We start from the raw sequence: 22,786 nt of genomic DNA on the forward strand, positions 1-22,786 counted from the left end.
CAATCAAGATGCCGGCTTGAGGAGCCCAGTCCCTACCGGAAGCTACTATACAACTCACTTACAGGGAAAGGAAATCAGCCAACACCTTCACGGGGTCAACGTGTTCAGCTGTAGGCTAGACCATAGTGAATTACCCGCGGGCTGTCTGAATGACCTGGGCAAGTCCTCAACAACTCTCCAGCATTTCCTTCCCTTGAGATGGTCTTGGTCACCAAGTTTTCGAGCACTCTGATACACTGGTTCAGTGATGTTCTTAATGAACATACTGTTTAGTGTCAGCATAACTCAAGTGCAGCCAGATTACAGAATGCGCAGACCTATTGAATTTAATGACCTGGTATTGACCGTTGCTGGTTTGAGCTCACGTCTGCTAAAGACAATTTTGGTTTTGGTTCAGCTGATGCTGAATACAGGATCTCAGTGAAAAGGAGCACAGCAGAGTTAGGGTGGAAGAAAGGAAAGCCTGAATCAGCATGTGCCCTGTTACTGGTCACTGTACTGCACGTTGGGCCTTCTGAGGAGGCAAGTGTGCACCAGTGACTGAATGGGCTTCAACTGCCCAGGGGACAGAAAGGGCGCATCCCCTTCCCTTAGCCCCTCCCCCCTATGGACCAAGAGTTAGTGTTATCTTAACTCTTTCCCATGCCACGTTCTTTCCCATAGATACCCATGCTGTCAGAGCTATGGTGAAGCGGGCCAGAGTAAATGCTATGACAAGAACCCACAAGCAAGTAACAAGGGGCATCTGATACCAGCCTCCCATGCTTGTTTCTCTGCCCTTTGAGACTGAAATTTTAAAATAAGATTAAACTCTAGAAAAGGTAGTTATGTTATTAAAGTTCAAATAGACTGCATTTCAAAATTCAAATTAATCTGAACACTGCAAGTAGAAAACAGGCAGCTCTTAGGCTATACAAATGGGGACACAAAACCAGAAAAATGTATATTAATTTATAAAAAGTAGGCATTTAAAAATGCACTGTTCATAAATGTAGATCTTTCCAAAAGAGAAACAGGGTCAGCAAGATGGCTGAGCAGGTATAAGGGCTGTGAAAGCCTGGTGACCCAAGCTCAACCCCGGAGCTCACAGTGCAAGGAAAGACTAGACTGCTACAAGTTGTCTTTTGCATCCAAGCATATGTGTATGCTTGTACACACACACACACACACACACACACACACACACACACACACACACACTCTTACTAAAAACAAAAGGAAGAATGTGGAGTTCTGATATACTTCTGTAAAACTTCACATAAAATTAAATTTCTTATGGAATATATATATATATATACACATTCTTATGACACACACACATATATACACAAATATGTATTTTTAAGACTTCATTTATTTGGGATGATGGCAGCATGTGGAGGCCAACGGGAGTCAGTTCTCTCCTAGAGATTGAATTTAAGTTGTCAAGCCAGTCAGTAAGTGCCTTTACCTACCAAGCCATCTCACAAGCCTCTCTTGTAGACCTTAATGAAAAACAGAAATGACAAAACAGCATTTATCACTCATTAAATATTTGTAAAGGGCTGGAGAGATGGCTCAGAGGTTAGGAGCACTGGCTGTTCTTCAAAAGGTCCTGAGTTCGATTCCCAGCAACCACATGGTGGCTCACAACCATCTATAATGAGATCTGGTGCCCTCTTCTGGCCTGCTGGCTCACATGCAGGCAGAACACTGTACTTAATAAATACTTTTTAAAAATTAAAAAAATATTTTTAACTTTTGAATTTTTTTTGGTTAGTCATTTTATTTACTGATTCATTAAAGAACTACTCACAAAATAATCAAATATCTGGAATATGAATTTTAGTGGATGAGAAATGCTGCGGGGCATTGGTGTTGTAACTTGGTCTAAAAGCAGACACAGGTGCAGTGCCAACACCTCACACAGGTGCAGTGCTGACACCTCACACAGGTGCAGTCCTGACACCTCACACAGGTGCAGTCCTGACACCTCACACAGGTGCAGTGCTGACACCTCACACAGGTGCAGTGCTGACACCTCACACAGGTGCAGTGCTGACACCTCACACAGGTGCAGTCCTGACACCTCACACAGGTGCAGTGCTGACACCTCACACAGGTGCAGTGCTGACACCTCACACAGGTGCAGTGCTGACACCTCACACAGGTGCAGTCCTGACACCTCACACAGGTGCAGTGCTGACACCTCACACAGGTGCAGTGCCAACACCTCACACAGGTGCAGTGCTGACACCTCACACAGGTAGAGTGCCGATACCTCACACAGGTGAAGTCTGGACACCTCACACAGGTGTAGTCCTGACACCTCACACAGGTGCAGTGCTGACACCTCACAGAGGTGCAGTCCGGACACCTGTGCAGTCTGGACACCTCACACAGGTGCAGTGCTGACACCTCACACAGGTGAAGTCTGGACACCTCACACAGGTGTAGTCCTGACACCTCACACAGGTGCAGTGCTGACACCTCACAGAGGTGCAGTCCGGACACCTGTGCAGTCTGGACACCTCACACAGGTGCAGTGCTGACACCTCACACAGGTGAAGTCTGGACACCTCACAGAGGTGCAGTCCTGCCACCTCACACAAGTGCAGTGCTGACACCTCACACAGGTGCAGTGCCGACACCTCACACAGGTGCAGTGCCGACGCCTCACACAGGTGCAGTCTGGACACCTCACACAGGTGCAGTGCCGACACAGTCAGTAGTGCCAGGACTTTTCCCCTTGAGGTCCTCATCTGATTAGGTGAGACCCACCTATACACTGTGGGGTAATTCTTTTTACTCAAATTCTAATTCAAAAAAATTAATTGTACTGTGCAAAATAATTGGTTTCATTATGAGATTTTCACACACACACACACAAATGCACACTTGTACTTTGCCTCTCCTATCCCTTTCCTCCGCCCCCCCCCCCCGAAATAATCCTTTTGTTTCATCACCGTGTGTGTGTGTGTGTGTGTGTGTGTGTGTACTTAAATGTATATTCTGCACACAGAAGAAAAGGAGTTATTTTTGTCTTTCTTTTGCCTCATTACCGTCCCTTATAGCTTCCCCCTCCTCTTAGTTCCTTCTCTACTTTTTGTACTTTGTGGTAGCTTATTTCACTTAACTCGATGCTTTCCAGTTCAGTTTATTTTCCTGCAAACACCAACCTTTTTTAATTCTTCTTTTCTGCCAAGTAAAATCTGACTGTGTATGCCACCCTTGCTTTATCCACTCATGTGTTGATGGGCACCTCTGCGAGTCCCACATCTCGGCTACTGTGAACAGCGCAGCAGTAAACACAGATGTGCATCTCTGTTTTATGCTGACTTGGAATCCTTTCGGTTGCATAGTAGTTCTCTTTCAGTTTTTCTGAGTAACTTCCAGACTGATTTCCATAATGGCTGACCCAGTTCCTGCCCCCACCCTCACTGTATCAGAGTTCCCATTTCCCCACATCCTTGTCAACACTTGTTGTTTGTTTTCTTGATGATTCTGACTGGTGTGAGATGGAATCTCGATACAGTTTTAATTTACATTTCTTTGATGGTAATAAACATTGAACATTTCCAGGAATATTTCTCAGTCATTTGTATGTCTTCCTATGAGAAGTATCTGTTCAACTCACTTGCCCACTTACTAATTGGACAATTTGGTCTTTCTAGCTCTTTATATATTCTTTCTAGAGACCAGTCCATCCTCTGTCGGGTGGAGCGTTGGGGCAGATCACTTCTCATGCTGCAGGCTTTCTGCACAGTTCTGATTGTCTTTTCTGTACCCCAGGATCTTCTAAAACACATGCAACCATACCCGCCATTTCCTGGGCATATTTCCTGTGCTCTTGGGTCCTTTGTGGACCCGCTAGCTATGCCTGCATCTTAGACTGCCACTTGTTAAGCAGCTTCAGGGTTTCAGTCCCACAGAAGTGCCATTTAAGGTATAACTTTGTGCCAAGATCTAGACTAGGCAGAATTTTTACCAAATACCTGAGGACCTGGCCATCGGAGTTTGAAATAACATCCGAGGCTACTTGTACACAGACATACGCGCACACGACTGAGCCATTCTTAGTGTGCTGCTGTCTGCTTCTATTTTCTCCTACATGTTCGTCCCTCCTATTTCGTTAAAAAGAAAAAAATACTTGCAACCCAGCAGTTTCATTCCATTACCTACTCATGCATCACAGGGATTGAGAACTTGTTCTAGGTAGCACACCTGTTTACTTGTCTAGAATACTAGTAAATAAAAGGCATCACAGTGACACAGGATGGAAGAGGGCACATGGACGAAACAAAACTATCAAAAAACAAGATGTAAGACACCTAGTTCCTATCACTACAGCGTCATCATAGGATTAGCATTTTATCACAATTAGGACGCATCTTTGAGAGTAAGTCAAGCAAGCCTAACAATATAATACAATCTGAGGGGCTCAGCTATGCCTTAGCATTCTAGAAGGCGTGTCACCAACAGGAATCAATGTAACTTTTCTTCCTATGAAAACTGAAGTCATTTTTACCAGGTGGTTACCAGTTATGCTTTTCTTTAGATTTACATCAAATAAAATCATTACCTCTCTAGTTTGGAGAAGACAAGTGAAAAAAGGTCAGGCTATTTGATGAAATAACAAGGAAAGTGTGGACTTAGAGACATTATGCCCCATTCTAACTCTCTCAGCCTTTCCTAATCTCAGTCTAAGCCTGGCTTTCAAGCCTAAGTGACACTGTCTTCATGACTGAGGGTATGGCTTAGGTTCCCCAGTTAGTCAGAGCTATTTAATATATGCCTAGTATGTTTTCATGCATCATAAAGAATCTGAGCAGGAATAAATCTAAAAATACTAGGTAGCACCTTACTTACAGCGTATTAAAAACCCTTTTATATTCTGCTCTTTAGAAGTCAGATAAAGGTCAAAATTGATGGAAACCTGTGCTAAGAATAAAAAGCGTAGTTCTGCTTAGACAGACAGATGTGGGAGCAGCTCCCCAAGCCTTGGAATTGACAGGATGCTTCTTAGCAACACTCACCTAAAACCAGAGATTTGAAAAGGAGGAGGAGCCACTGAAACTTACACAACCAACTTACACTTAGCTAACTTACACTTAGCTCTCGGACAACTAATGAACACACACTTGCATGCAGGGGGCAGACGGCTTAGAGCAGTAAAGAACACAGAGCCAGGGGTGAGACTCAAAATGCTCCCAGGATTCATTTTCACCTCTTAGCACAGAAGCAAGGTGAATTCTACACCCTTTCTGTTTTCACAGAGCTGGAGGTCAACACCAAAGGAGCTATGGCCTCTCCGATGCTAAGGCTGGGTGCTGCAAGCAGGTGCATGTGTGACACCAAAGGAGGCACAGGGAGCTATGGTCTCTCCGATGCTAAGGCTGGGCAGTTTCACTTACTGTGGCACAACACGAAACAAGCACTCCTCACTAGCAACAAACTGCTATCACGTGTGTGAGTGAGTCAACTTGGTAAAGCCGAGAGTCATAGGATCAGCCAGAAGGTTTATTATTTTTGTCTCTTAAGAGCAAAATTACTTTTAATACTAACATAATAATAAGATAAAAGAATAAGTCAGGTAAAGTCATAGTGCTGGCCAAGTGAGACGTCTTAACGTAACCCCGCCGTCAGCTGGAAGGCGTACACCGCAGCGCTGCAGCACTCCTCTGGGAGCCGACCCTGACCTTTGCACCTCATCAAAGACAGGGAAATGAGTTAGGTATGACAGAAGTCAAAGGATTGGCAAAAAACTGCCCAGAGACTGTCTATTATGATGGTGGCAAGTTGTGTCACCCATGTCTTTTTGAACCTTGCAAGTACAGGATCCTGCCACCGACTACAGGACACTCCTGTGTCAACAGCAGTGAGAGCTAGTTTCTAAAGGTAACATGTGAATGGTTTCTCTTTGCAACTTTATCATATTGGAGCAGTTTTCACAGGAGGAGAAAAGATACTAAAATTAGAAACTAAATATAACAGCATTATGTCAAATGCATTTCGGTCAGGTTGGTGTGTACAAAAGAAGTCTACAGAGAAAGGATGCTAACTTTTCAGCACATGAGAGGTATTGATGGGAACGGAATATATAATAAACCCAAATTAAGCATCATATTTTTAGAAGGAATTTCAAAGGTTAAGTCCTGTTGATTTGTTTCCTATGTATGGTGCTAGAAAAATTTTTTAAGAACTGAAGTATGTTTGGATTTCAAGTATCTCATTTATTAATGTTTAAGAAAGAATTTATTAGGAGTTTAAGAATGCCTAATGAGAGAAAGAAAGGGTGTGGGTCTGGGTAGATGGGAAGGATCAAGGAGGATGGAAGTCATAATCAGATTATATTGTATGAAAAGTATTGTATTTTTAAAGAACGTCTTATTATTGTGCCAGAGATTCAACCTGTTCTCTTAAAATATTGCAAGTCATTCTGTTATTTATTTATCTTATTGTGGCAGTGTCTCAAGCTTGCTATGTAGCTGAGGATGACCTTGAACTTGGGTCCTCCTTCTCTCTCTCTCTCTCTCTCTCTCTCTCTCTCTCTCTCTCTCAGAGTACTGGGATGATTGTGGCCCCCATGCCTGGCTCATGCAGTGCTGGGAGCTGAACCCAGGGCATGCCTGCAACACTCCACTATCTGGGCTTTAAGTGCAGCTCTCCTAGGATTCTTTTGAAACAGTTATTTCATGGACAGCAATAATATAGCTAACAATATAGTCGTCTGTGCCCACTGCCAAATGGAATGGATTAAAGCCTGCTGATGTGATGTGAGCCCCCATGGCCTCTGCTACGTCTCCTCCAGCACCAGCTGCCTTTCACTTCCTGCCTGTCATTTCCACACATGCTTTCATGCCTTCCCTGTGCCCCAACACATCCGTAAGCAGCAGCAGCACTCTGATGTCCTACCTCTTCAAACGCATCACCTTCCAGTCGGCACAATCAATAGCACAGCCCGAGTTGTAGTGACTGCACACCGAACGTAGGCTTTAAATATGCTTTAAAGCCTCAGAGCTTCGGTTTAGCCTGTTCAATTTATGGAAAATAGAACTATACAACTTAATTTGCAAAGCTAGTCCTCATTGTCAAACCCAATCAGCCAAATCTGACTTACTCTGTCAGAAAAAGTCTGGTTTCATTTTAAAATTCAAATAAGTGTGTTATTATGCGGCCCCATGACAACTTTCGCACTTCTGAATTTTAACTTTAGGGCGCTAAGTGGCTAGCCAGCCAGCTAGGTGGGCAGAGAAGCTCCGGTCTTGGAGACTGGCTGCAAGTGTGCGGCCTGAGGAAAACAATGTCTTGCTGCTCTGACCATTTTTGCTGAAGCTTTGCCTCTGCTTTGCCCTTGAGGGAGTCTCCCTCTGGTGAGATTCACTCTTCAATGGCCTCCATGATGCCTGGAGATTTTGTAATCCCCAAAGCAAGGTCAGGTGTAGCATGGACAAAGGATAAGTTTCCTTTTAATAGTAATTTTAAAGGAGGTCAGATGACAACCAGCAGGCCAGGAGTTCTTAGGCAGAAGTGTGTGTGTGTGTGTGTGTGTGTGTGTGTGTGTGTGTGTGTGTAAGACTTCATATACAGAGAGAATATGTAAACAGATTTCCTTAAAACTAGGAACCTGAATACCCAACAGGAATCCTCTGGGTGGCCAGCAGCACAGGCAAACAGCCTGAAAAACCACTGATTAGTGGCAGAGTTCGCAAAGTGGTTTCAATGCCCTACTGTTCTTTATAAATAAAGTTTTATTGGACACAATCACAGACATGCTGCCTACAACTTTTTTTTTTTACACTACCACTACAGTTAGAGCATTTTGCAATAACTAATATGTTTTCTACAGAATGATTTGGCTTCCAGAGCTGAAGCGGAGGAAGTCTGCCACTCCTCATGAGTGCTATTGCATGGGACGCACCCCTACAACCCCAGCAATCAGGAGACTGAGACGGGAGAATTGTTGTGAGTTCAGGGCCAAAGTGGGCTACAGTGCAAGAAGACCTCATCTTTCAAAACAAAACCAAAAAAAATTTTTCCCTCTCAAGTCAAAGTTTGTAGGGCTAATGTCACAAACACATTTGTCATGAAAAACACTATCACCCCGTCCCTCAAAGCAGCTCGTTGATACGTTTTACTTGACTCTGATGGTTGTTTGCAGGGTTAGGGATGGCAAGAGAAGCTCAAGAGTACTAGTAAAGCACTCGGAGCCCAGGGCTCTCACCTGCCGCTTATGGGCACAGCACAGGCCAAACCGAAGATCCAAAGAACTGCCTGAGAGCTACAAAGCAGGCTCTGCTCGTGAGCACTCTGCAGCACCCAGTATTTACATTGTTTTGCATGGACACCTTTAACCAGTGACTTATGTAGTATGGCAGGATTACTTTTCTTTCTACCCACGTTTTGTTTCTATTGGAGCTAATGAATAAATCTATTTTCCACAGACTTATAAAGCGAGGCTCATTTGCTATCTATTTCACCATTTGGAAAATATTATCTCCAGGCCTTTCTCGCCCCATACCACCTGGGCTAGCCACCTGTGTACTCGAGCGCTCTCTGTCCCCTGTTCTGTTGTCTTTGTTTGCACTTCCATAACTTGCCGCCAAAGGGTTGGTAGACAAGAATCCTGCAAGGCCTCCCACGTTTTGAAAATGGCTTTTCTGCAGTCAGGGTTAGCAGATGCCACTGGGTACAGAATGCAGGCTGACACCCACGGCCTACAGACCTACGCACTGAGGGTACTGCCTCTAGCTCCCACTGCTGCAAACCGTTTCCTTTTCCATAGCCGCCTCTGTTCTGTTCCCTTCTGTATAGAAAAATGTATTCAATATAAGGGTCTAATCTTTCCATTAACTCTTTCATTTATTGTATTTTCCCCAAACCACTTGTGTGATGAAATAGCATTTTGTTCTCATTTCGTATCTCTGAGGGCGGTAGTAAGGTTTGAAGTAGTTGGTTTTATCCCAGTGGCTTTTTCCTGTTTATTTACTTACTTATGCAGGCTTCCATCTTCTATATCAGACAATGCCCAGGTGTTGAGTATCTCTATGTAAATCTGATGGGCAGGTGCATCTAGTGCCATTATGAAGCTTGTTGACCCAGTTTTCTTTACTGAAATTTTAGGTTTTTCTTAATTGCTCAGAAACCCTAAAGAGTATCTTTTAGTACACTACCTGGGACCTGGGGGCCTGGTGATTTGTTTCTAGGATTTCAGCAGTGAGAAAATTAGGATCTCATTTCAATGTGCACATACTCATTTACTCACTCTGTCTTCAACATCCATTTTTAATTTATTCATTTTGATTTATTCATCATCATTACTGGCATAGATTGTGTGTGAGTGTGCATGTGCCACAGGCCGTGGGTGGAGGTCAGAGGACGGCATTCTTCCTTGGGACTTGAACTCATGTTGGTGGGTTTGCGTTACAAGCGCTTGTGCCTGATGAGCCATCTTGCTAGCCCCACTGCTATGTCCTCAGAAGGTTCTCTTTTCCTTGGATGTGTCCAGTAAACAGGACCATGATGCCTGGACTGTTTCCTCTTTCAAGAGAATGAACTTGCAAGGGTTTCTGGCCGGACGGGAAGAAGACTTTGCCTATGTGCACTGTCACAAAGAGGATTGAACACGCCCTTTTCTACAGTTTAAGCACATGCTATTCAATACTACTCAATACATTCTATTAGTACATGCTTTTAGCTACTGCATGGCACAGGCCTCAGCCTCACCAGTTATGCCTAACTGTCTGTGAAAGTGCACTCTACCCCACTGGACTTAGCTGTTCATGACACTGACACGAGGGGTCTGGTGTTGGATCTAACGTCTTCCGGTTTAGGTTTTCTGGTTGTCCCCTTGTGGTTACATTAGGGTTATGCATTTTGGAAGATTATTTTATGGATGATGCTGTATTCTCTGCCTCAAACAAGGAAGAACTCATAACATCAGTTTTGTACGGCTTAGCAGAACATTTGGCCATCTGGCTAGGGTTTTGCTGGCCAGACTTGTCGGGTAGGAAGGTCTAGTTCCCCTTTTAGAATAAATACGTGACTCATGTGGCTATGCTTTCAGACCAAGAAACCTGTTTTTTAAAAAGGCACCAATAGTTTGAGTATCTGCAGATGACCCCTTCCTGAGTCAGTGGCGACCGTGACAGAAGAAAATGGCCACATCATTACTGTCCTTTCTGTAAGACTTGTAAAAGTGAACTCTTCTGTTTAATTCCACACCTTAAGAATGCCCGTAATCTTTCTTTACGCTACATGAAGGGCACACAAAGCAGAATCCTGTGACTTCCTTTTTGTACAGTTCCATGTTTTCTGAGACTTACCCCTATTTATACCCCTGCTCTACTTCACTCATTTAAAATTATTAATGCTAGATTCCATTGTGTGGACATGCTGCAATTTTCTTATAAGTTTCTAGCACATTCATAAAAGTATGAGATTTGGAATAAGAGGGGTGTCTACTTTCCACAAGAACATGTCCCCCTTCTCTGTCATTTAAGTCACTATGAAAGTAGGGCTATATATGCAAAGTGTCGCCCTTAAGACAGTTCATTTCGGCAACTTATTAAATGAGCCTAATAATACTGAGCACAGAGAACTCAATAAATATCAGTTACTTGGAGACAACACTGAAATAGGCCTCAGCAATTCAGAAGCAATATTCCTCTCTGAATGTTAAACTGCAAAATTGACATATTACAGGACAGAGCGGAGGTGAGGTAGGAAAACGCAAAGCAAAGGAAAAGCTGCAGGATCAGCGGTATCTGACCATAATACAACTGCCGTGATAGTCTGAGAGGGGCAACAGCACCTGACCATAATACAACTGCCATAATAGTCAGAGGGGGGCGACAGTGCCTGACCATAATACAACTGCCATAATAGTCAGAGGGGGGCGACAGTGCCTGACCATAATACAACTGCCATAATAGTCAGAGGGGGGCGACAGCGCCTGACCATAATACAACTGCCATAAAGGTCAGAGGGGGGCGACAGCGCCTGACCATAATACAACTGCCGTGATAGTCCGAGAGGGGCGACAGCGCCTGACCATAATACAACTGCCATAATAGTCAGAGGGGGGCGACAGCGCCTGACCATAATACAACTGCCATAATAGTCAGAGGGGGGCGACAGTGCCTGACCATAATACAACTGCCATAATAGTCAGAGGGGGGCGACAGTGCCTGACCATAATACAACTGCCATAATAGTCAGAGGGGGGCGACAGCGCCTGACCATAATACAACTGCCATAATAGTCAGAGGGGGGCGACAGCGCCTGACCATAATACAACTGCCATAATAGTCAGAGGGGGGTGACAGCGCCTGACCATAATACAACTGCCATAATAGTCAGAAGGGGGCGACAGTGCCTGACCATAATACAACTGCCATAATAGTCAGAAGGGGGCGACAGCGCCTGACCATAATACAACTGCCATGACCAGGTAGGGAAGCAGAGAAGAGAAGGAGACTCAAGAGACAAATGCCAGCAGACAATCCAGATAAAGGCCGTCCCAGAGAGTGGAAGCCTTTACAGCACCTAACAATTTTCTGTTCCATCCCATAAAGTTAAGGTTCTGCCTTGTGTGGAGAGAGACAGGGTAACAAGTAGTTTTTTGTTTTGTTTTGTTTTGTTTTTTGAGACAGGGTCTCTCTGTGTAGCCTTGGCTGTCCTAGATCCACTTTGTAGACCAGACTGGCCTCGAACTCACAGCAATCCACCTGCCTCTGCCTCCCAAGTGCTGGGATTAAAGGCGTGCACCACCATGGCTAGCCAACACATGGGTGGACTGTATCAGCTGTAAGGTGTGTGTAACAGGCAACACTAAATATGTGTTTATTTTACTTCATTCCCCTAATGTTTCCCCCCCCTAATGTTTCCCCAACTCTGAGAGCTTCCCTCTGTAAACAGTGATTGGAGTTCTGGGAACCATTTCATGACCATGTCATGAGTCAGAGTCGCCTGGACAGAAACAAGTCTTTGGAGCTTCCAAGCGAGTCAAGACCACGGTGAGTGCTCCTACGCATCTACCCAGCCCTTTCTCAGTATACAACAGAACCACGTCTAAGCACGATGGACTGCTCTTTCCCTATTGCCTCCTTGAACTTTTTCCTTTCCATGTAGCACATAATGAACAAGGCAGACCGCAATATTGTAGCTTTCTTTTTTACTGTCTGGAAACATATTACGGAATCATGATGCATTTCGTCAATAATTAGCAATAAACATGACCCCTTCTCAAACAGGAAAATTGTATTATGCTTCCAACTATTCCGTTAGTCTGAAATTTTTAAACATTTGCTTCTAAACGGCTTCTAATAGAGTACGAGTCAAGGAAAGGCTACCTCATTAGCTTTGGGAGAGAGAGCTCACTTGGTAGTATACTGAGGAACAGGTGATGAAGCCTACTGACACACTGTGACTGATTGAGAACCTCTGACAACAGAACAGGCCGTGCTCAGCCTGGAAATGTGTTTAGTTGCACAAGGCTAATCTATAGCTGGGTGGAAACTCAAGTGCATTTCTCAAATCTAGAAAAACCAACCTCACAATAACAAATCAAGCTCTATGTTAGTTGACTATGATGCGAAAACGAGACAGTGAATTGGAACGCCAAATTCCAAGGGCCTGTTGAGGTGTCCAGGCCAGGGTACCCAAGAAAGGAGTGATTAAATCTGTGAGTTAAGAAGTCAAGGAGAAAAAGAGTTCAGAGCGGCATCCTAGGATTTGATCGAGCACATCCATTTGTCAGGAAATGGCACTAGGAAGAAAGCATCACCCCTGAGGGATTGTGGGAGCTCCTCTAAGGAATGCGTAGACAGGGGACAAAGTCAGGGCACTTTGAGAGGAATCAGCCCTTCCACTGGCATGGCGGTTTGAATAGGTTTGGCCCCAGCAGATTCATGTGTTTGAATGCTTGGCCATAGAGAGTGGCACTATTACGAGGTGTGCTCTTGTGTCACCGTCAGTGTGTGCACTGAGGTCTCCTAGTGCTCCTGGGTCACAATGTAGAACTCTTAGCTCCTCCAGCACCATGCACACTGGCATGCTTCCAGGCACGATGCGGGGACTGAGCCTCTCAAACTGTAAGCCAGCCCCAATTAGATGCTTCATGTATAAGAGTTGCCTTGGTCATGGTGTCTCTTCACAGCAATAAAATCCTAACTAAGACAACTGGCTAAAGCACCTCACAAACTGCACTAGAAACTGGTCCCTTCACCCTTTAAGGTAGCCAAGAGAGAAATAGTATCATAGTATTTGAGTTTATAACAAACTGCTAGCCTTCAAACATATACTATTTTAAAAATTTAAGGACTGGTCTCCCTAAGGCTCTCAGGGTGGCCTCAAACCAGCCTTCTTCCTGCTTCAGGCTTCCGAGTAGCTAGTATTACAGGCATCTGGCTCAGAAAGTTTTCCCTCATCTGTTGAAGTGTGTCCTTTATATTTTGACAAATTACATAAATGTGTACTTATTGCAGTCATGTGGCCAAATTGGCTTCTAAAAATATCCACATTTATCCTCATGGCCTGGGCTGTTCTCAGCCTTGGTCGAAGATGATTCTTCACAGTGGCTGCAGTTATGGTAAAGACACAGAATTTGTCAGGCGCTGACTATAAGAGATGGAGTGTTCAGCCCTACACAGGACAACTTAACCCACACTCTCTTCCAACTCCATGGTTCAGGGAATGCAATGGAAGAGGAGGAGGAAAGAATAAGAACCAGAGGAAGGGGAGATGCTCTAGGCAACAGCGTCTTGTCTTCTGGACATGACATGGCTACCGCACTCACCAACTCATAGAGGCTGTGCTTATCTGCAGGAGGTCAAGCCAGCCAAAATCCCAGCACGCATGGGTGGGTGGTGTACTCCCCAGATCCCACCCCTTTTATGAGAAGCTACTGGCACTTGATGGATGCTGAGGAGGGGAAATCGCTTTCTTCTGCGCATGTTCCCACTGGTAAGTTTCCTGTGCTTAAGTGGCTGGCCCCATACCCATGTACACAAGGGCAGTGTGCAAAGGACTCAGTGGATGATCAAAAGAGAAATAAGAAAAACAAAGAGACATGAAGTTGAAAGAGGGGACTGATGGGAGGGGGACATGGTAGTTAGAGCAGAGAAATGGGAAAGTGGATACAATCAGATTTCATTGAATGCATGTATGAAATTCTCAAGATAAAGAACAATATAGTTAAAAGAATACAAGAGGAAAATGTGCATGTAGTTTATCATACAATTTTATTACTATACAATGCTAATTTATTGTAATAATATATTATTTCACTAGAAATACTTGAGAATTATTTCTTACAGAGGAAAATTAATACTTTGAGATCCCCAAGAATTTATGTATTTTTAGCAGTACAAGCTCTCAGCTGAGAAACACAGCATGATAAGCATAAATTATTCAAATATTTTCCCATGCATTCTTACCTCCACAGTAGGCGGAGTCTTCCTCGTTCTTCTAATCCATGCTAGAATAAAAAAAATAGCATTTAAATGGCTGTTTTCTATAATTTATGCAAATTTATTTTATTTTTTTGTGAAGGGGTGTCTAACAGTATGTGTGGAGGTCAGAAGATAACTCCCCAAGGTCAGTTCTCTCCCTCCACCACGTGCGTTTTGGGAATGGGACTCAGGTCGTCAAGTTTAGTGGCGGGAACTTTTACCTGCTGAGCCAGCTTGCTGTCCACATATACACACTGTATCGCTCACACCTGTGAATGTTTTTGAACAACTAGGATGCACTGTTTTAACTTCAGAGCTCTAGCAAAGCAGTGAGCAGGGGAAGCGCCTCCTCCTCTGCAGCACGCACATGAGTGAGGTGGGCTGCAGGAAGTAATCACTGGGATGTATAATGCCGGGCGGTGATCCATGTTGTGAAAAATACTAGAGCGTCAGGAAGACAGTTTCCTAGCTCCAAAACTGCAGCTCACAATCAGCAGAGCTCAACGTGATCTATCTGGGCTCAGAGGGCAAAGCACAGCAAAGCTCAAGGCAATGTCAGAATTCCATTATTCTGGAAATCTGAATTGGTAATTGCCCAATTTATCAAGGACTTGGTAACGTTTTCTTACAGAGGCTTTCTCTCTTATCTGCTGCAGTCAGCAGCGGCCTTCTTCACTTTAACACGCAGGAGGCAAGCTACTGAGGCAGAGCACAGACATTGGTTAAGCGCCTACTCAGTAGGGTAGACACAGCAGCAAAGGAAAGGGCGGAGCAGCTGCCTCCAAAAAAGCTACAAAGCCCGGTCTAGAGTCAGACTTTCAGCTCCGTCACTTCCTATCTACGTTGCCCACGACAACTTATTTAATTTTCTATGCATTGGGCTTTCCTTCTACAATAGAAAGTATAATGGTATCTACAATGAATGGCTGTTATGAAGGCTATGTAATTTTTATTATTTACATATATATATTCAACTCATTGTTTAGCATATAAACATGTGAACTTATTATTATTCAATTTTATTCAATACACCTGTTAGTGCTTGGTCATTTTTGTTTGTTTGTTTGTTTGTTTTGTTTGTTTGCTTGAGACAGGGTCTTACTATGTAGCTTTGGCTGGCATGCAACTGGCCTTGTAGACCAGAGTAACCCTGAACCCACAGAGATTCTCCTGCCTCTGCCTCACAAGTGTAAGATTAAAGGCATGCCAGCATACCCAGTCTTATGCATTTTTGTAAGTGGTTTTTAAAAGCAAAGATCCCAAAGCGCCTGTTTCTCCTCTGAGGACCTACAGGAGGCTTCGAAAAAACTCACTGTGGGGAATATAGTCTTCAGAAAGTAGGAAAAACATTGTTTTCTAATTTTACTTGATTCGATTGTCCCTATAAAACTGTAAAGTTTCCTACTTTATAGGAAACTAAATAATTCTCCAGGTGTGAAGATTAAGTGGGACTGAATCAGATCTGCTCCTGTCTCCGGCTCTAAAACCAACCTCACTCTCCTAAGCAGTCTGCCCAAGTTTAGCAGCAGACAAGGGGCACCAGAGGAGGAGGAGGGCTAGCTGCAAGCCTAACCACGTCAGAAAGCGCAAATCATCAACCCCACGCTATACACCGGGGAACAGAGGCTCAGACAGCCCGAGCAATGCGCTCACTACATAATTAGTGAGGAGCAGGCTGAGATTAAACCTGCTGAACTGGCTGAGAAGATAGTCAGTTGAGCAGACACCTCTCTTGAAATCAGCTTTACCAAACTGCCATTTTTCTGTACAAACAGCAGCATCTGGCCTACCTTTCTGCAAAGGCGAGCTCTGCATGGTTGTGGGTGTGGCGATGGAACACTGGACTGTGGGCTGGCCTGCTGCCCTCTGGATGTGCTCTCCTGCACTGCCTGTGTGTGTGCATATGTAACAGTTTCCATGTTCTGCCCCTTGTGCTCTGAAGTACTTTCTACTTCTCATTCTTTTCTGGACTCTCTTCTTACCATCCTTAGCTTCCGTTTGGCCCACCTGAACCACAACTTGAGCAGATTCTATATGATAATAAGGCTGTCAAGCTCAAGGTCCACCAACGGGAGATTTATCTTTCCATCACACAAATGCCTTGAGAAAGCAGGTACTTAATACTTGCTGAATACACGTCCTGTGTGTACATAAATTCACTGTAATAGTTCTTCTTGCCCATTAGAAAAATTGGCTTAGTAACATCAAAACTTCTCTATGCAGTCAAAAAAAAGTGACTTACAGCATTTTCAGCTGCATCTTAATGGCCAAGTCAGTTATTTATATTTCTTAATTTCTCTTCCCAGGAAAGAGGTGTGATTGAAAAACACTTAGTATAAGTCCTATACTTCGAAAAAGTTTCAAATAACTCTTCAGCTTTAATTTACGTTAGAGAGTTGGTTCGGGACAATCAACCAGCAGGGCAGTGTTCAGCAAACTTGAGACTCAAGCTAAATTCAGTCTTTACATCTTTGCGTGGCTTTAAAAAATGTCAAAAGATGCATATTTCATGACAAATGAAAATTATAAGTAACTCAAATTTTCAGTGTCTATAAATAAAATTTTATCGAAACCCAGCCATACCAATTTGTATCTATGGTTACAGCAGCAGAATTGAGCAACTGTAATGGCCCAAGTGACCCACAAAGCCCAAAATACCATCTGGTCCTTTACAGGAAACGTGTGCCAACCCCTGGGGCTGTCATTTAGTACAATCCACTCAGCAACAAGTATATATCTGATGCAAACCATGGCCATGACGCCTAAAACAAACATCATGATTAGCTGTTATATATTTTACTAATGGTCACTGTATACTCTAGAATCTATAAATACATACCAGTGGCCGTGAGACTGTGATGAGAAAGTGTGGTGGCATTATGCACATTATCATCATGAGAAAAATACCACAAAATAACTTGTTTTACTGGTAAATCCACAAATCAGCATTTTCAGATCCCTTTCAAGACTAGAAAAAGATGTTTTAATGAATCCAAAGCATTAAAAAAAAATCTGTCTTTTTCAGTACTTGGGGATTTAACCCAAGGGCTTTACGTATGCCAGGCAAGCACTGTGCTGCCAATTTATACCTCTATCCCTTGTTTCTAAAGATTCTTATAAAGGTAAAGATATTGGGGAAAACTATTGTTTGTTTTACGACTTTAAATGTTAGTTTAAAAAAATCAAAAGAACATTTATGACATAAAAATGATACAGAATTAAAATTTTCAGTGTCTTCAAGTCATATTGTATTGAAACGTGTTTTCTGGTGTTTATTTGTTTAAAGTTCATAATGTCCCACTTAGAAGCTTATGAATGTGCTAGAGCCCAGATGCTGTGTGTTGGGTGCCCCCACGTCACAGTCGCAGCACACTATTCTCTAAGGAAGGACGGAGGGGGGGGCTTTCCTAGGCTTCATTTTAAATGATCAGTTGACGATCTCGGCTTTAAGTAGACATATAAATGAGCTGCTGCAGTAAAGCTTGTGGATCTGTGACTCCTCGGCATCCAGGTACAGAAACATCTTGAGATGACGGCTGATGACACTACTGCCTGTTGTGTATCCAGTAAAGAGCACAGCTGGACGTGCTCCACGGGCTCCTTCTGTCAGGCAGACCCACTTCCTCAACTACCACAAGTCACCAAGACATGTCCCAGGGAGAGGCAGCAAAAGACAGAAGAGGGAAGGGGAAAAAAGCAGTAATATTGAAGCATGATTTTTTAAATCTCAAAACAATCTAAACAGAACCTCTATCCAATTATGAATCATAAAGTGATCTTTCCTGCTGGTAAGGTGAATTCTGTATTGGTCTTCTCTGTAATGTCAACATTGTTTAAAGAGAATTAACCCAGTACGAGGACTGGAGAGTTAAAGCCTGAGGGTCCGAGCCGTCATTCACCAGTGCTCATTCGCATTCTTATCACTGTGCATGAACCTCAATACACCTAATGGCATATACAAAGTATACTGAGCATAACGGTGAGCAAGTTAAGGCTCCCATCAACCATGTAGAGAGACTACAAGAAGCAGGAGGAAGAATACTTTGTGAGGCATATTTTCTTCATGTGTACACAGGCATCATGATCCTTTTAGAAACACTGTCAACCATCTATGGTATATTAGATAGCATACCACCAGGTTAGTAGGTGAACAAAATCAAAAGTATTAAGAAGGTAATAACTGTTCGCACAAAAATACATTAATTTGTAAAGATATCTTTACTTCACTTAAGAAAGAGACTATGATAAAGCCTCATAATTAGGAAGGAAAGAAGAAAAAAGATCTTCACCAGTTCTAAGTATTGGCAATTAATTAAAATAATTTTTAAAAAAAGGTACACCCCCCCATAAGTATGAGAAATTCTTCAAAAGACATATTGAGAAAAGAGTTGTTTTCTGGTAATTGAACTTTAAGTACATCTTACAGATATATACGAATTATCTGGTGACCTTTAGGATTCAGGGTAGCTTCTCAATATGCAGCAAAACTTAAGCTTAGTCCTAAATTTGCAAGGAACTGAATGCTGCCAATAACTATCCAGGTGGGAAGGCAGACCGTTGCCTGGCTGGCACCTTGATCACAGTCTCACAAGATTCTCATTAGGGAAGCCAGCTGGGCTGCGCTGCGCCTGTGCCCCCCTACTCACAGAACTTCCGGGATAATAAATGCAGCTAGAGTCTGGGATTAGTACACCCAGCAACAGGAAACAAACAAGGCAAGCTCATCACTTCCTTCTTTCTTGTATTGCTGTACTGTACTCCACTGCACAGAAACAGGACAATTTGTTTTCACTTACAACTTGGGTAAGTGAAACTTCTACAGAGAATTTGGGACAAGTATTAAGATAGACAGACATATGTCTTTACGTCTCTGAGTAAGAGAGTTTCTAAGCCATGGGGCAGGTGCACGTTCACACTTATAAAGAACTGATAATCCATTTTCCAAAGCTGTTGTACTATTTAATATTCCAGCCAGCACTTTGTGAAAGGTTGAGGGAATTTACAATGGTGAAATATTAGTTCATTTTTTCATCTGTTCTTAAATGCTAACATTTCTAAGAAGTAAACTGTCTTGATAACAACAACAACAACAAAAAAAAAGTTTATGTTGTTTAATCTCTTAATTTTATTCTTGTTAAAAAAGTTTCAGGAATTCTAGGCTTATTGCATGTTTATATGTTAAGTCAGAATCAGCATATCAGGGGTTAAAAGCTAGGTGTGCAGAGGGGGTGTGTGAACACGCCGCTGGACACATCATGGTGACATCAGGTGTTATCCTCCATCACTTAACTCATTTTACATAACATTTACTTGCATTCGTGTCGTAAAATTGTGTGTGTCAAGTATTTTGTGGATTAAATACAGAGCCTTGCACGTACCAGGCAAGGGATCCATCACTAAGCTGTATTCCCCAGTCCCCTTTTTATTTTTATTTGGCACAGGTCTCCCTAAGTAGTCAGCCCGGCCAGGTCACTGGCTTCCTGACTAGACAACCCATGGGCGGGTCACAGGTGCACACCATCTCATCTGGCTCACTTTGTTACTCTGGTTACTGGGACAGAGCTTTCTTCAGTACTTATGCAAAAAAAACAAAAACAAAAACAAAACAAAACAAAACAAAACAAAAACAACAACAAAAAACCCAAACCTTCTCAGAAACGTCCTTCTGAACACTAATTAAAACTGTAAAAATCTGTCTCAAAACCCAAAAACAAACAAACAAACAAACAACTGTAAAGTCTTTCGAAGCACTCTCTTGCCTGTTTCACTTCCTGTGGTCAGTAGCATATTACGTCGTTTAGTAATTGATCTAATTTATCTTTCTCCCACTCCAGAACGTATACTTTCCTAGATAAATGGCTGAAAGCCAACTGTTTAATCCTTATTGTGTGATGGCGGGCAAGTGGTAGGCATGAGTGCTTTGATATTATCAAGAAAAATGTCAACTTTTATTCATCTGGATTAAAACCAGGTTCATTTGGTGATGATCTCAATTCCTTCAATGGCCTCCCTTCCCTGTATGTAGCGTCGTATACATTTGTTCATAGTTTCGTGGCACCAAGTACGTATTTTTTATATTTAATTGATGCGTGCCACTGTAAGTGTTTGTGTTTCAGTATTTGGCTGATGCATATTTTTTAAAAATTTGCCCGTGGGGATAGTATGCTGAATTACTAGATCAGGACTGAGTCGTAAAGAGCATTAAAACTTCATTCTAATTCCCTGAAAGTGTCAGAGGCTGAAAAATGAGCCATTACCTATTTGTTTATTTATAACTTAATTTATTTCTATAAACATTTTAATTCCATACTCTATTGAGAAAATGACAAAATAGGCTCATAAGAAGGCAAAAGCAGTACTTACTCTAGATTTGCAAATGTAGACAGTATGGAAAATAAAACTCAATTGCTCCTTCTAGAAGTTGCCAACTTAGAGACCGCATTGCAGAAGAACACAAGCTCTGTTACCTACTGGCACGGAGCTCTTCTCTCATGGTCCTAGTGTGCTCATGGTCAGTGAGCAGAAACAGGTAAGATGGTGCCGCTGAAATGGTATTCACAGGCACAGGCTGCCATAGAGGAACGTAACGCTTATGGCAACACACACAAGTTGCTACGTTATGACGACAGGGAAGTGGGGGCTCTATATTTAGCTGCATAATCCCAGCAATTGATCTAAGCTTACTGGACCTTAGACGCTCTATAGATTAAACACGAATAATTATAGTGTCTGTCTTACAGGACTGCCATTACGATCAAACATGGTGACGGCTGTGGGGCAAGGGCACACCACAGGAAACACCTGACAAGTGTTAAGCAAAGCAGAAGACAGACACTGGTGTTGCAATCAAGTCTTTTATTTTTACTGTTTGCATGTGAGTGACTCTGTGTGTGCCTGCACCAGCATGTGTGTACTTAAACAGGCCAGGGAGAACACTGGGTAGTCTATCACTCTGAAATAAATGCTTTACCTTCTTGAGACAGAAGGAGTCTCTCACTGAATCTGGGCCTAGCTACTAGGCAGCAAACTCCAGCAACCCTTTTGTCTCCACTCCAGACAGCACTGGAGTCACAGGTGCGCGTGCTGCTACACTTGGCTTTTATGTGGCGTCTCAGGTCCTCATCCTTGCGTACGCAAGCACTCTGAACCACTGAGCCATCTCTCCAGCCCTTGGTTAAGCTTCTTTTAATTGTAAATAGCAAATGCTGACTCAAGCTAGATTTCGTGTTTTTGGTAAATTATTTGCCGAGCACTTGCTGTGTGCCAGGCACTATGCTGGAAACTGGGAAGAAAGGGGAGACATTCTGAGAAGTTTTTGGGTCCTCCCTAGAACTCAAGAAGTAGTCGTGCTGGCAACTGGAAAGCTGCTGCAGGCCTAGGGACACTCGGTCTCTCCACACCTCTCTCCGTGCTGTTTTCAGTTTTCTTCTTGGTAGACTGCACTTTACAGGAATGAACAGCTCTGGTTTTAGAATGAGAAGACTACGTAGGCTCTACCGAGTCCATATGTTAATGTTCCAGCAGGAAAGAAGGAGAAAGAGACAGCCTGCTATCTTTTATATAACAAATGCTGTTTCTGAGGCAGGGGCTCAGAGTATAGGCCGGACCGGCCTCGAGGTTGAGGCAAGTCTCCTGTGTCAGCTCCCAAGTGCTAAGCTCACAGGCAAGAGCTGCTATGTGTAGCTTTTTAACCCAACTGCTGTCTTCACACAGGATCAATCATCTGCCCTTCTCTTTAAAGGAAGGCAGCCAGGAGAGTCCTTGTGAGTTAGATAAATGCTCAAAACCAGGACCTGAGGTGAGTGTTCTCAACAACTTATAAAGAGAAAATGAAGTTTCAAAATACGTTTTTTTCCCAAGCTCAGGAGTTAGTGAATGGCTGAGCTTGGGCGGGGCAAGGCATGAGTGTGCTGAGCGGGGGCGGGGCAAGGCACGAGTGTGCTGAGCAGGGGCGGGGCAAGGCATGAGTGTGCTGAGCAGGGACAGGGCAAGGCATGAGTGTGCTGAGCAGGGGCGGGGCAAGGCATGAGTGTGCTGAGCAGGGGCGGGGCAAGGCACGAGTGTGCTGAGCGGGGGCGGGGCAAGGCACGAGTGTGCTGAGCAGGGGCGGGGCAAGGCACGAGTGTGCTGAGCGGGGGCGGGGCAAGGCACAAGTGTGCTCCTTGACTTGTCCATGGTAGGAATGTGTTCTGCTTGCCTCACTCTAACCCAGCTTGCCAGAACTTCACAACTTTTACAAATTTCAAATAAATGCAATGTTCCAGAAACCGAGCTGTAAAAAGTGTTTCCATGGAGAAGTAATTCTATGCACTCTTAGTAATTTCATACATAATAAACAGCTTGCCTTTCAGAAC

The 22,786-nt window shown here is 43.4% G+C and overlaps 1 protein-coding gene across 1 annotated transcript in view; it reads right to left on the reverse strand.

Annotated features, from left to right (window-relative positions):
• Positions 1 to 22,786, reverse strand: part of NDUFAF2 (NADH:ubiquinone oxidoreductase complex assembly factor 2) — a 102,321-nt gene that overhangs the window by 14,407 nt on the left and 65,128 nt on the right. Inside the window, exon 3 of the mRNA XM_084802592.1 lies at positions 14,418 to 14,458. Within this exon, the coding sequence (XP_084658718.1) occupies positions 14,418 to 14,458 (41 nt within the window). The remainder of the gene's footprint in view (positions 1 to 14,417; positions 14,459 to 22,786) is intronic.

The sequence above is a fragment of the Acomys minous genome (genome assembly GCF_964271855.1).
Source record: "Acomys minous genome assembly, chromosome: 11".
NCBI classification, from domain to species: Eukaryota; Metazoa; Chordata; class Mammalia; order Rodentia; family Muridae; genus Acomys; species Acomys minous.